At 46.5% G+C, this 16,042-nt stretch overlaps 1 protein-coding gene across 7 annotated transcripts in view; it reads left to right on the forward strand.

The window, feature by feature from the left end:
* Positions 1–16,042, forward strand: part of masp1 (MBL associated serine protease 1) — a 689,839-nt gene that overhangs the window by 433,729 nt on the left and 240,068 nt on the right. For all 7 annotated transcript variants that reach the window (XR_005945544.1, XM_041208619.1, XM_041208629.1 and 4 more), the window contains exons 4-5: positions 8,151–8,282; positions 14,332–14,528. Coding sequence is in view for 6 of the 7 variants with exons in the window: in XM_041208619.1 (XP_041064553.1) it covers positions 8,151–8,282; positions 14,332–14,528 (329 nt within the window). In the remaining variant the exon portion in view is untranslated. The remainder of the gene's footprint in view (positions 1–8,150; positions 8,283–14,331; positions 14,529–16,042) is intronic.

Below are 16,042 nucleotides of genomic sequence, written 5' to 3' on the forward strand. Positions count from 1 at the left end.
GGGGACAGGTCTGTCACTGTATAACACTGGGGTACAGTACCAGTGGGGATAGGTCTGTCACTATATAACACTGGGTTACAATACCAATGGGTACGGGTCTGTCAATGTAAAACACTGGGGTACAGTACCAGTGGGGACAGGTCTGACACTGTATAACACTGAGGTACAGTACCAGTGGGCATAGGTCTGTCACTGTATAACACTGTTTTACTGTACCAGTGAGGACAGGTCTGTCACTTTATAACACTGGGGTACAGTACCGGTGGGGACAGGTCTGTCACTGTATAACACTGGGGCACAGTATCAGTGGGGACAGGTCTGTCACTGTATAAATCTGGGTACGGTACTGGTGGGGACGGGTCTGTCAATGTACAACACTGGGGTACTGTAATGATGGGGACATTTCTGTCACTGTATAACACTGGGGTACAGTACTTGTGGGGACAGGTCTGTCACTGTATAACACTGGGTAAAGTACTGCTGGGGACAGGTCTGTCACTGTATAAAACTGGGGTACTGTAATGATGGGGACATTTCTGTCACTGTCTAACACTGGGGTACAGTTTTGGTGGGGACAGGACTGTTACTGTATAACACTGGGTAAAGTACGGCTGGGGACAGGTCTGTCTCTGTATAACACTGAGGTACTCTACTGGTGATGACACGTCTGTCTCTGTATAACACTGGGGTGCAGTATTGGTAGGGACAGGTCTGTCACTATATAACACTAGGGTAGAGTACTGGTGGGGACAGGTCTGTCACTGTTTAGCACTGGTGTAGAGTACTGGTGCGGACAAGTCGGTCACTGTATAACACTGGGGTACAGTACTGGTGGGGACGGGTCTGTCACTGTATAAAACTGGGGTACAGTACTGGTGGGGATAGGTCTGTCACTGTATAACAATTGCATACAGTATTGGGGGGGATAGGTTTGCCACTGTATAACACTGGGGTACATTACTGGTTGGGATAGCTCTGTCACTGTATAACACTGGGGGCACAGTACTGGTTGCTATAGGTCTGTCTCTGTATCACACTGGTGTACAGTATTAGCAGGGACAGGTCTGTCGCTGTATAACACTGGGGTACCGTACGGGTGGAAACAGGTCTGTCACTTTATAACACTGTGGTACAGTACCTGTGGGGACAGGTCTGTCGCTGTATAACACTGGGGTACAGTACCGATGGGGACAGGTCTGTCACTATATAACACTGGGGTACAGTACTGGTTGGGATAGGTCTGTCACTGTATAACACTGGGGTACAGGACTGGTGGGGACAGGTCTGTCACTGTATAACACTGGGAGCACAGTACTGGTTGGTACAGGTCTGTCTCTGTATCACACTGGTGTACAGTATTAGCAGGGACAGGTCTGTCGCTGTATAACACTGGGGTCCCGTACTGATGGGGACAGGTCTGTCACTGTATAACACTGGGGTACAGTACCAGTGGGGACAGGTTTGTCACTGTATTACACTGGGGTACAATACCAGTGGGCACAGGTCTGTCACTGTATAACACTGGTGTACAGTACCAGTGGGGACAGGTCTGTCTCTGTATAACACTGGGGTAGAGTACCAGTGGGGAAAGGTCTGTCACTGTATAACACTGTGGTACAGTACCAGTGGGGACAGGTCTGTCACTATATTACACTGGGGTAAAGTACCAGTTGGGATGGGTCTGTCCCAATATAACACTGGTGTATAGAACCAGTGGGGACAGGTCTGTCACTGTATAACACTGGGGTACAGTACTGATGGGGACAGGTCTGTCACTGTATAACACTGTGGTACAGTACCAGTGGGGACAGGTCTGTCACTGTATAACACTGGGGTACAATACCAGTGGGCACAGGTCTGTCACTGTATAACACTGGTGTACAGTACCAGTTGGGACAGGTCTGTCTCTGTATAACACTGGGGTAGAGTACCAGTGGGGAAAGGTTTGTCACTGTATAACACTATGGTACAGTACCAGTGAGGACAGGTCTGTCACTATATTACACTGGGGTAAAGTACCAGTTGGGATGGGTCTGTCCCAATATAACACTGGTGTATAGAACCAGTGAGGACAGGTCTGTCACTTTATAACACTGGGGTACAGTACCAGTGGGGACAGGTCTGTCACTGTATAACATTGGGGCACAGAATCAGTGGGGACAGGTCTGTCACTGTATAACACTGGGGTACAGTACTGGTGGTGTCAGGTCATTCACTGTGTAACACTGGGGTACAGTACTGGTGGGGACAGGTCTGTCACTGTATAACACTTGTGTACAGTACTGGTTGGGATAGGTCTGTCACTGTATAACACTGGGGTACAGTACTGGTGGAGACAGGTCTGTCACTTTATAACACTGTGGTACAGTACCAGTGGGGACAGGTCTGTCGCTGTATAACACTGGGGTACAATACCAGTTGGGACAGGTCTGTCTCTGTATAACACTGGGGTAGAGTACCAGTGGGGACAGGTCTGTCACTGTATAACACTAGGGTACAGTACCAGTGGGGATAGGTCTGTCACTATATAACACTGGGGTAAAGTACCAGTGGGGATGGGTCTGTCACAATATAACACTGGGGTATAGTACCAGTGGGGACAGGTCTGTCAATGTATAACACTGGGGTACAGTACTGATGGGGACAGATCTGTCACTGTATAACACTGGGGTACAGTACCAGTGGGGACAGGTCTGTCACTATATAACACTGGGTTACAATACCAATGGGTACGGGTCTGTCAATGTATAACACTGGGGTACAGTACCAGTGGGGACAGGTCTGACACTGTATAACACTGAGGTACAGTACCAGTGGGCATAGGTCTGTCACTGTATAACACTGTTTTACTGTACCAGTGAGGACAGGTCTGTCACTTTATAACACTGGGGTACAGTACCGGTGGGGACAGGTCTGTCACTGTATAACACTGGGGTACAGTACCAGTGGGGACAGGTCTGTCACTGTATAAATATGGTGCACAATACCAATGGGTACGGGTCTGTCACTGTATAACACTGGGGTACAGTACCAGCGGGGACAGGTCTGTCACTGTATAACATTGGGGCACAGTATCAGTGGGGACAGGTCTGTCACTGTATAACATTAGGGTACAGTACTGGTGGTGTCAGGTCATTCACTGTATAACAGTGGGGTACAGTACTGGTGGTGTCAGGTCATTCACTGTATAACACTAGGGTACAGTACTGGTGGTGTCAGGTCATTCACTGTGTAACACTGGGGTACAGTACTGGTGGGGACAGGTCTGTCACTGTATAACACTTGTGTACAGTACTGGTTGGGATAGGTCTGTCACTGTATAACACTGTGGTACAGTACCAGTGGGGACAGGTCTGTCGCTGTATAACACTTGTGTACAGTACTGGTTGGGATAGGTCTGTCACTGTATAACACTGTGGTACAGTACCAGTGGGCACAGGTCTGTCACTGTATAACACTGGTGTACAGTACCAGTTGGGACAGGTCTGTCTCTGTATAACACTGGGGTAGAGTACCAGTGGGGACAGGTCTGTCACTGTATAACACTAGGGTACAGTACCAGTGGGGATAGGTCTGTCACTATATAACACTGGGTTACAATACCAATGGGTACGGGTCTGTCAATGTAAAACACTGGGGTACAGTACCAGTGGGGACAGGTCTGACACTGTATAACACTGAGGTACAGTACCAGTGGGCATAGGTCTGTCACTGTATAACACTGTTTTACTGTACCAGTGAGGACAGGTCTGTCACTTTATAACACTGGGGTACAGTACCGGTGGGGACAGGTCTGTCACTGTATAACACTGGGGCACAGTATCAGTGGGGACAGGTCTGTCACTGTATAAATCTGGGTACGGTACTGGTGGGGACGGGTCTGTCAATGTACAACACTGGGGTACTGTAATGATGGGGACATTTCTGTCACTGTATAACACTGGGGTACAGTACTTGTGGGGACAGGTCTGTCACTGTATAACACTGGGTAAAGTACTGCTGGGGACAGGTCTGTCACTGTATAAAACTGGGGTACTGTAATGATGGGGACATTTCTGTCACTGTCTAACACTGGGGTACAGTTTTGGTGGGGACAGGACTGTTACTGTATAACACTGGGTAAAGTACGGCTGGGGACAGGTCTGTCTCTGTATAACACTGAGGTACTCTACTGGTGATGACACGTCTGTCTCTGTATAACACTGGGGTGCAGTATTGGTGGGGACAGGTCTGTCACTATATAACACTAGGGTAGAGTACTGGTGGGGACAGGTCTGTCACTGTTTAGCACTGGTGTAGAGTACTGGTGCGGACAAGTCGGTCACTGTATAACACTGGGGTACAGTACTGGTGGGGACGGGTCTGTCACTGTATAAAACTGGGGTACAGTACTGGTGGGGATAGGTCTGTCACTGTATAACAATTGCATACAGTATTGGGGGGGATAGGTTTGCCACTGTATAACACTGGGGTACATTACTGGTTGGGATAGCTCTGTCACTGTATAACACTGGGGGCACAGTACTGGTTGCTATAGGTCTGTCTCTGTATCACACTGGTGTACAGTATTAGCAGGGACAGGTCTGTCGCTGTATAACACTGGGGTACCGTACGGGTGGAAACAGGTCTGTCACTTTATAACACTGTGGTACAGTACCAGTGGGGACAGGTCTGTCGCTGTATAACACTGGGGTACAGTACCGATGGGGACAGGTCTGTCACTATATAACACTGGGGTACAGTACTGGTTGGGATAGGTCTGTCACTGTATAACACTGGGGTACAGGACTGGTGGGGACAGGTCTGTCACTGTATAACACTGGGAGCACAGTACTGGTTGGTACAGGTCTGTCTCTGTATCACACTGGTGTACAGTATTAGCAGGGACAGGTCTGTCGCTGTATAACACTGGGGTCCCGTACTGATGGGGACAGGTCTGTCACTGTATAACACTGGGGTACAGTACCAGTGGGGACAGGTTTGTCACTGTATTACACTGGGGTACAATACCAGTGGGCACAGGTCTGTCACTGTATAACACTGGTGTACAGTACCAGTTGGGACAGATCTGTCTCTGTATAACACTGGGGTAGAGTACCAGTGGGGAAAGGTCTGTCACTGTATAACACTGTGGTACAGTACCAGTGGGGACAGGTCTGTCACTATATTACACTGGGGTAAAGTACCAGTTGGGATGGGTCTGTCCCAATATAACACTGGTGTATAGAACCAGTGGGGACAGGTCTGTCACTGTATAACACTGGGGTACAGTACTGATGGGGACAGGTCTGTCACTGTATAACACTGTGGTACAGTACCAGTGGGGACAGGTCTGTCACTGTATAACACTGGGGTACAATACCAGTGGGCACAGGTCTGTCACTGTATAACACTGGTGTACAGTACCAGTTGGGACAGGTCTGTCTCTGTATAACACTGGGGTAGAGTACCAGTGGGGAAAGGTTTGTCACTGTATAACACTGTGGTACAGTACCAGTGAGGACAGGTCTGTCACTATATTACACTGGGGTAAAGTACCAGTTGGGATGGGTCTGTCCCAATATAACACTGGTGTATAGAACCTGTGAGGACAGGTCTGTCACTTTATAACACTGGGGTACAGTACCAGTGGGGACAGGTCTGTCACTGTATAACATTGGGGCACAGAATCAGTGGGGACAGGTCTGTCACTGTATAATACTGGGGTACAGTACTGGTGGTGTCAGGTCATTCACTGTGTAACACTGGGGTACAGTACTGGTCGGGACGGGTCTGTCACTGTATAACACTGGGGTACAGTACTGGTGGGGATAGGTCTGTCACTGTATAACAATTGCGTACAGTATTGGGGGGGATAGGTTTGTCACTGTATATCACTGGGGTACAGAACTGGTTTGGATAGGTCTGTCACTGTATTACACTGGGGTACAGTACTGGTTAGGATAGGTCAGTGTCTCTATAACATTGGGCTACAGTACCAGTGGGGACAGGTCTGAGGCTGTATAACACTGGGGTACAGTACTGGTGGGGACAGGTCTGTCACTGTATAACACTGGTGTACAGTACTGGTTGGGATAGGTCTGTCACTGTATAACACTGGGGTACAGTACTAGTGGAGACAGGTCTGTCACTTTATAACACTGTGGTACAGTACCAGTGGGGACAGGTCTGTCGCTGTATAATACTAGGGTACAGTACCGATGGGGACAGGTCTGTCTCTGTATAACACTGGGATACAATACCAGTGGGCACAGGTCTGTCACTGTATAACACTGGGGTACAGTACCAGTGGGGATAGGTCTGTCACTGTATAACACTGGGGTACAGTACTAGTGGAGACAGGTCTGTCACTTTATAACACTGTGGTACAGTACCAGTGGGGACAGGTCTGTCGCTGTATAATACTAGGGTACAGTACCGATGGGGACAGGTCTGTCTCTGTATAACACTGGGATACAATACCAGTGGGCACAGGTCTGTCACTGTATAACACTGGGGTACAGTACCAGTGGGGACAGGTCTGTCACTGTATAACACTGGGGTACAGTACCAGTGGGGATAGGTCTGTCACTGTATAACACTGGGGTACAGTACCAGTGGAGACATATCTGTCACTGTATAATACTGGGGTACATTATCAGTGAGGACGAGTCTGCCACTGTATAACACTGGGCTACAGTACTAGTGGGGACAGGTCTGTCACTGTATACCACTGGGGTACAGTACCAGTTGGGACAGGTCTGTCTCTGTATAACACTGGGGTACAGTACCAGTGGGGACAGGTCTGTCACTGTATTATTTTTAATCAGGAATTTTTCTGAGGATTGTCTGGCTGTAACGTAATCATATCGAGTGAAAGCGGAGTTGCCTGCAATCTGGATCACAGATGTGTTGAAGAGGTTTGGCTAAGTGTGCAGGCTGCTTGATAATAATGAGCAATCTCCAGCCAATCACTGAGATGTTTATTTCACCACTTACACTTGGATCTCATTGGAGAGTCTGAGATGTGGTTTTGTGGGATGGATGGGCATGAATACAAGTTGGGAACATCTTTCAGGATCTGTTTGGAGAAATGGAGGTTGCAGATGAAGTTGCTGTTTACAGGGGTAGAGGGGCAAACGTCACGGTTTGCTGGGTGCTGCACAGTTTTGAAGTGAAGGAGGGCAGATTTTGAAAGACATCATATTTAATGTTAACTAGTGGTGGGGGTCTGGTGACAGTAAGTGACAGCTGGATTGGAGGCACAGGGTGGATGGAGGGGAGAATGTTTATGGGGAGGGTTTGGGGGTAATGAGAGGAAGGCAATAGACAGGTTGTGGGGCAGATGAAGGAGAGAAGGGTATGTGGAAGGGCCAGGTGGAGGTGGAAGGGACATGGCTGAGATTTCAGTTTGTTTTAGAGAAAGGAAGTTATTGTGACCCTGGAGTGAGTGCTTTTTGAGGAAAGCAACACTGTGTAGATTTAGTCTGGGCAAACTGGATGTAGCTGAGGTACTGGACGCGCGAGTCTCTTCACCCTTTCAACTGTAGATAATAAGCAGAGGAGAAAGAATGAGCACACTTGGAGACAATCAAATGTTTTATGGGAACAAGGACAAAGAAGCTGGAGTGATTGGGAGGTAGTGAGGATATTGGGCAGTTATCAGATTGGGCTTGGTGAATGAATGAGCTCATGGCCATCGGGAATCAGTGGGATGTGGTGAGAGCAGGAGCAATCATGATGACGGGAGGTTTGGGGAGAACAGAGGGGGTAGAATTTAGAGGACAGGGTCGCTAAAAAGGAGATGGAATATGCCAAGGATGGGAAATTACCAATCAACAGAAATTGATGGAGGGAAAAATAATTTCAACACAGGCAGTGAGGCACCCAATAGATGGGAGATATTGGAAAGGTCACAGAGATGGAACTGGGTGAATTACTGGAGAGGGTACGAGGAAAGGAGGGGATGAGGTCATTCCATTAGTGCAGAGACAAAGCCAAGTGATGAGAGACAGGGGATCTGTGACCGGTCAGCGAGGTCTCACCAGTCAGTGAGGTTTCACCGGTCAGTGATGTTTCCCCAGTCAGTGATGATTCACTGGCCAGTGGTATTTAAATGGTTAGTGAAACTGATTTAAAATGGAGTTTATAAATTGTCTTTCCTTTTGTAGATGTCGACGAGTGTGTGGAGAAATTGGATGAAGCGTTGGTTTGTGACCATTTCTGTCACAATTACATCGGCGGGTATTATTGTTCCTGCAGATACAGCTATATTCTTCATTCAGATAATCGGACTTGCAAAGGTATTGTTACATCACACTCTCACTGACTGTGTGACATAGAAACATAGAAACTAGGAGCAGGAGTAGGTCATTCGGCAACTTCGAGCCTGCTCTGCCATTCATTATGATTATGGCTGATCTTCTATCTCAACGCCATATTCCCGCTTTTTCTCCATACCCCTTGACACCTTTAGAGTCTAGAAATCTATTTCCTTCTTAAATATATTCTGTGACTTGGCCTCCACAGTCTCTGTGGGAGAGAATTCCACAGTTCACCACCCTTTGAGTGAAGAAGTTTTTCCTCATCTCAGTCCTAAATGGCCTACCCCATATCCTGAGACTGTGACCCCTTGTTCTACACACCCCAGCCAGAGGAAACATCATCCCTGCATCTAGTCTGTCCAGCCCGGTCAGAATTTTATATGTTTCAATGATATCCCCTCTCATTCTTCTAAACTCCACTGAATACAGGCCTAATTGGCCCAATCTCTCCTCATATGACAATCCTGCCATCTCAGGAATCAGTCTGGTGAACCTTCGCTGCACTCCCTCTATGGTAAATATATCCTTTATTAAGTAAGGAGACCAGAACTGCACACAATACTCCAGGTGTGGTCTCACCAAGGTCCTGTACAGCTGCAGTAAGACATCCTGCTCCTGTACTCAAGTCCTCTCGCATTGAAGGCCAACATACCATTTGCCTCTTTAACTGCTTGCTGGACCTGCATGCTTGCTTTCAGTGATTGGTGTATAAGGGCACCCAGGTCCCTTTGTATATCAACATTTCCCAATCTATCACCATTTAAATAATACTCTGCCATTCTGTTTTTCCTACCAAAGTGAATAACTCGACACTTATTCACGTTATACTGCATCTGCCATGTATTTGCCCACTCACTCAACTTGTCTAAATTGCCTTGAAGCCTCTTAACATTCTCCTCACCACTCACATTCCCACCAAGTTTTGTGCCATCAGCAAACTTGGAAATATTAATTTGGTTCCCTCATCCAAATCATTGATATATATTGTGAATAGCTGGGGCTCAATACTGATCCCTGCGGTACCCCATTAGTCACTGCCTGCCATTCTGAAAAAGACCCATTTCTTCCTGCTCTCTGTTTTCCATCTGCTAAGCAATTCTCAATCCATGCAAATATATTACCCCCAATTCCATGTGCTTTAATGTAGGACTTTATCAAAAGCTTTCTGAAAATTCAAGTACACCACATCCACTGGTTCTCCCTTATCTATTCTGCTAGTAATGTCCTCAAAAAACTCCAGTAGGTTTGTCAAACATGATTTCCCTTTCCTAAACCCATGATGACTTTGTCTAATCCTGTTGATATTTTCTAAGTGTCCTATTATCTCATCACTGAGATAAGGAGAAATTTCTTCACCCAGAGAGTGGTGAGCCTGTGGAATTGGTTACCACAGAAAGTAGTTGAGATCAAAACATTGTATGTTTTCAAGAAGGAGTTAGCTATAGCTCTTGGGGTGAAAGGGATCAAAGGATATGGGGAGAAAGCGGGAGCAGGCTATTGAGTTGGATGATCAGCCATGATCATAATGAATGGTGGAGCAGGCTTGAAGGGCCGAATGGCCTACTCCTGCTCCTAGTTTCTATGTTTCTAATTGAATCTAGCATTTTCCCTACTACTGATGTTAGCCTAATTGATCTGTAATTTGCAGTTTTCTCCCTCCTTTTTTAAATAGTGGGGTTACATTTTCCATCCTCCGATCTGCTGGGACTGTTCCAGAATCTACAGAATTTTGGAAAATGACAACTGACACATCCACTATTTCCATGGTCACCTCCTTTTGTACCCTGGGATGTAGATTATCGGGCCCTGGAGATTCATTGGCTTTCAGTCCCATTAATTTCTCCAGCACTATTGTTTTAGTAATACTAATTTCCTTCAATTCCTCTTTCTCATTAGAACTTCGGCTCCCAAGTATTTCTGGGCAGTTATTTGTGTCTTCCTCCATGAAGGTAGAACTAAAGTAGTTGTTTAATTGCTCTGCCATTTCCTTGTTCTCTATTATAAATTCTCCCATTTTGGACTGCAAGGGACCAACATTTTACAATCACTTTTATGTTCCTTGCAAGGTTACTCTCGTACTCTATTTTTCCCCTCTTCATCAATCTCTTGTTCCTCCTTTGCTGAATTCTAAACTGTTTCCAATCCTCAGGCTTGCTACCTTTTCTAGCAACTTTATAATATTATCCTTAATTTATTGTGTTAGCCACGGTTGGGCCACTTTTCCTGTTGTGTTTTTGCGCCAGAAAGAAATGTATAACTTCTACTATGCATACATTTGTTCCTTAAATATTAACCATTGTCTATCCACTGTCATGCCTTTTAGTGAAGTTCCCCAACTTTCTTAGCCAACTCACGCCTCATACCTTCGTAGGTTCCTTTGTTCAGATATGGACCCTAGTTTCGATTGGATGACTTCACTTTCCATCCTAATGAAGAATTCTATCATGTTATGGCCATTATTCCCTTAAGGACCCCACACAGCAAGATTATTAATTAACCCCTTCTCATTGCAAGTTACCAAATCTAGGATAGCCTGTTCCTTAGTTGGTTCCTCGACATACTGGTCTGAAAAACCATCTCGTACACACTCCAGGAATTCATCCACCACTATATTATTGCTAATTAGGTTTGCCTAGTCCATATGTAGATTAAAGTTACCCATGATTACTGTAGCGCCCTTGTTACATGCATCTCTAATTTCCTGTTTCATACTGTCCCCTACCTTATCACTACTGTTTGGAGGCCTATAGACAACTCCCACTAATGTTTTTCACCCCTTGTTGCTCCACTCAGATTGATTCTACATTTAGATTTTCTGAGCCAATTTCCTCTCTCACTATCACACTGAATTCATCCTTAACTAACAATGCCACGCTACCTCCTTTTCCTTTTTGCCTGTCTGTTCTAAATATCGAATACCCTTGTATATTCAGCTCCCAGCCTTAGTCACCCTGAGGCCATGTGTCCATAATCACAACCATATTGTACCCATCTACATCTATTTACACTATTAATTCATCTACCTTAGTACGAATGCTCCTTGCATTCAGATACAGTGCTTTTGGACTTGACTTTTTAACATTTTTACACATTCCTTTTGTACTATGGTCCTATTTGCTGCTAGCCCTTGTATCCTCTGCTTTCCACTTTTACTTTCTACTTTTCTGTCTCTCATTCCTATCTTTGGTTCCCTCTCTTGTGTCTCCCCGCTCAGGTTCCCATTCCCCTGCCAATCTAGTTTAAACCCTCTCCTACAGTACTAGCAAATACCCCTGCGAGGATATTGGTCCTAGTCCTGCTGGGGAGTGACCCATCCAGCTTGTACAGGCCCCATTTTCCCAAAATCGGTCCCAATACCTCAGGAATCTAAACCCCTCCCTCCTACACCATCTCTCCTGCCACGCATTCATCTGGTCTATTCTCCCATTCCTGATCTCACTAGCATGTGACACTGGGAGTAATCCTGAGATTGTTACCTTTTGAGGTCCTGCTTTTTAATTTATTTCCTAGCTCCCTATATTCTGCTTGCAGGACCTCATCCCTCTTTTTACCTATGTCGTTGGGAACAATATGGACCGCAACCTCTGGCTGTTCACCCTCCCCCTTTAGAATGTCCTGCAGCTGCTCAGCGACAGCCTTGACCCTGGCACCTCTGAGGCAACATACCATCCTTGACCCTGGCACTACGGAGGCAACATACCATCCTGGAGTCATGTCTGTGGCTGCAGAAACATCAATCTGTTCCCCTAACAATAGAATCCTCTGTTCACTATTGCTCTCCTATTCTTCAGCCCCCCGCCCCCACCCCCACCTCTGCAGCTGAGCCAATTGTGGTGCCATGGACTTGGCTCTCGCTGCATTCCCCTGAGAAACTATCTCCCCCAGCAGTATCCAAATTGGAAAACCTGTTGGAGAGAGAGATGGACTCCGGGGACTCCTGCACTACCTGTCTAGCGCCTTTACTCCATCTGGCCGTCATCCATTCCCTTTCTGCCTGTGCACTCTTTAGCTGCGAAGTGACCACCTCACTGTACATGTTATGCATGAAGATCTCAGCTCTGTGGATGCTCCACAGTGACTCCAGCCACTCCTCCAGCTGTGAAACATGGATTTCAAGTAGCTGCAGCTGGAGAAACTTCCTGCACACGTGGTCACCATGGACACTGGAAGTGCCCCTGACTTCCCACATTGCAAAGGAGGAGCATTCTACTTGGCCGAGCTGTCCTGCCATGACTTACCCTTAAATTACTCCCTTTACCTTTACTCCCTCTAGTTTAGAAAATATTAAGTACAGTAGAAATATTCACCAAGTCTTACTTACCAAGGCGGCTGCTCTTCTTTCTGAGGAAAGGTAGAAAATGAAAGGATCACCTCCTTCCTTCTTCACCGAACTCCCTCTCTCACCAAACTCCAACTGAAGCACCCTAATGCAGCCCAGGACAGCACTCAGCGCAGACACGGCATCACTGTAAATGGACTGCTTTTATGCTCCCTGAATCTAACTTCTGAAAACCTGTTTAAGCCAATTGTCCAATCAACTAACCGTACACACACTCACTAACTGTGAACACCCACACTCACACCAACTGTGTACACTCACACTCTCACTGACTATGTACACTCACACTGTTACTGTGCACACTCACAATTTTACTGACAGTTTACACTCACTCTCACTGACTGCGTACACTCACAATCTCACTGACTGCGTGCACTCACAATCTCACTGACTGCGTGCACTCACATTCTGACTGACACTGTACACTAACAGCAACTGTGTATCCTCACACTCATACTAACTGTACGCTCACACTATTACTGACTGTACACTCACACTCACCATGCACACTCACACTCACTGTGCACACTCATGCTCACTGTGCACACTCACACTGGTTGTGCACACTCACATTGCACACTCACACTGACCATGCACACTCACACTCAGCCATGCACACTCAAATTCACACTGGCCGTGCACACTCACACTGGCCGTGCACGTTCACACTGATTGTGTATGCACACACTGACACTGACCATGCACACTCACACTGGTTGTGTGTGAACACATTCACACTGACCGTGCACACTCACACTGACTGTGCACACTCACACTGACCGTGTACACTCACACTGGCTGTGCACACTCACACTGGCCGTGCACACTTGCACTGGTTGTGTATGCACATACTGACACTGACTGGGCTCACTCACGCTGGTCATGCACACTCACACTGGTTGTGTATGCACACAGTGATACTGACCGTGCACCCTCACACTGGCCATGCACACACACACACTGACCGTGCACACTCACAATGACTGTGCACATTCACAATGACAGTGTACGCTCACACTGACCGTGCACACACACACTGACTGCGCACTCACACTGGCCGTGTACGCTGACACAGGCCATGCACACCCACACTGCTTTTGTATGCACACGAACACTGGCTGTGTACACTCACACTGACACTGTCTGTGTACGCACGCTCAATCTAGTCTATGTGTGATCATGTGGCACTGACATACAGTACAGAATGATGCCATTCAGCCCATGGCCTTTTGTTCCTTCAATATTTAACTAAGCTTCCTTTTTGAAATTTGTGATTGAAACTGCTTCCACCGCCATTTCAGGCAGCGCATTTCAGATCACAACTCAGTGGATGTGTTTTTTCTTCCTAATGTAGGTGCCCAGTTTGAACACAATATTCTATAGGTGGTTAAACCAGTGATTTATAAAGTGCCATTTGGCCCACATTACAGTTCCTCTTTGCTCCTATCAAAGTCACTCCCCACTTCTCTATGTTAAATTTCATCTGCCATCTGTCTGCCCATTTCACAATCTGCCTCTACCCCCTGGAGGTTGTTACTGTCATCCTCACTGTTTACTCAATTTCCCAGTTTCGTGTCATCTGCAAATTTAGAAATTATGCAAATTGTTGACAATTTGTGAGCTGTTGTTTGTTTCCCTGTTGCTGCTGAACCATTTCTGACTAACCTGCTTGTTTTCATTTCTCACAAGTTGAGTGTAGTGACAACGTGTTCACTGAAAAGTCAGGAGTCATCAGCAGTCCCGACTATCCCAATCCATACCCCAAAAGCTCCGACTGCCTGTACCGTATTGAGCTGGAGGAAGGGTATGCCATCTCTTTACAGTTTGCTGACATCTTTGATCTAGAAGATCACCCGGATATTCTTTGTCCGTATGATTATCTGAAGGTGAGCAGCAGAGTCTGTGTTTGGAACATTTTACATGTGAGAAAGACTTCATTAATAATCTCAAACAGGGCATGGGATTAACACAGATTCAGGTTCTTTGACATATTAATGCAGCCTCTCCCACAGTGCAGCACTCCCTCAGTACTGACCCTCTGACAGTGCAGCACTCCCTCAGTACTGACCCTCCAACAGTGCAGGACTCCCTCAGTACTGACCCTCTGACAGTGCAGCACTCCCTCAGTACTGACCCTCTGACAGTGCAGCACTCCCTCAGTACTGACCCTCTGACAGTGCAGCACTCCCTCAGTACTGACCCTCCGACAGTGCAGCATTCCCTCAGTACTGACCTTCCAACAGTGTGGCACTCCCTCAGTACTGACCCTCTGACAGTGCAGCACCTGCTCAGTAGTGACCCCCTGACAGTGCAGCACCTGCTCAGTACTGACCCTCCAACAGTGCAGCACTCCCTCAGTACTGATCCTCCAACAGTGCAGCACCTGCTCAGTAGTGACCGTCCGACAGTTCTGTGCTCCCTCAGGACTAACCCACTGACAGCACAGCACCTACTACATCCTAGGCTTTCAAAAGAGTTAGCTGCAGCAATAGTGGGTGCGCTGACTATGATTTCCAACATCCCTAGATTAAGGAATGGTCACAGTGTATTGAAATGTAATGCCGCTATTCATGAGAGGAGGGAGGGAGAAAATGAAAATACAGTCCAGTTAGCCCAGCATCAATCGGTGGGAGAATACTGAAGTCATAACAATGCACATAGTAAAATTTAACAAGTAAATATCTTTTTAAGAAGGGGAAATTCTGTTTGGCACATTCATTAGAGTTTTTTGAGGACATAACTAGTAGGATAAATAAAGAGGAAATGTAGATGTGGTGTACTCTGATTTCCAAAAAGTATTCAGTAAGATGCCTCAAGGAAGGTTATACACAATATATAAAGGCTCATGGATTTGGGGTTAATATATTAGCATGGATAGAGGATTGTTTAATGGGCAGGAGGTAGACAGTGGGGGTAAATGGGGCATTTTCAAGCTGACAGGCTGTGACTGGTTGAATGTCGCAAGGATCAAGTTGTAGAAAGGTGCAGCAGGGGACAAAGTGCTGAAGCCCTGGAATTGAGTAAGTAAGGGAGTTTGGTGCAGTAAGAGAGGAGGTGCTGTTCTGGCCATTTATAATAAAGGATTGTTCCCCAGAGAGGCAGCCAAAGACAGAGAGATCAGCATAAAGTAGGTTTTCAAGGAAGAAAATTGGTAAGTTTTTTTTAGATTTTTTCCTTCTAAACTGATGTAGTAGTTTAAATCTATCTGCACAGTGGGTGTACCTACACCACATGGACAAAATCCTGGAGCTCCCTCCCTAACAGCACTGTGGGTGTACCTACACCACATGGTACAGTTGATGTAGTTTATATGGATTTCAGCAAAGCCTTTGACAAGGTCCCACATGGGAGACTTATAAAGAAGGCAAAAGCACATGGGATACAGGGTAATTTGATAAGG

This window comes from Carcharodon carcharias, chromosome 2, assembly GCF_017639515.1.
Source record: "Carcharodon carcharias isolate sCarCar2 chromosome 2, sCarCar2.pri, whole genome shotgun sequence".
In the NCBI taxonomy this organism is placed as follows: domain Eukaryota; kingdom Metazoa; phylum Chordata; class Chondrichthyes; order Lamniformes; family Lamnidae; genus Carcharodon; species Carcharodon carcharias.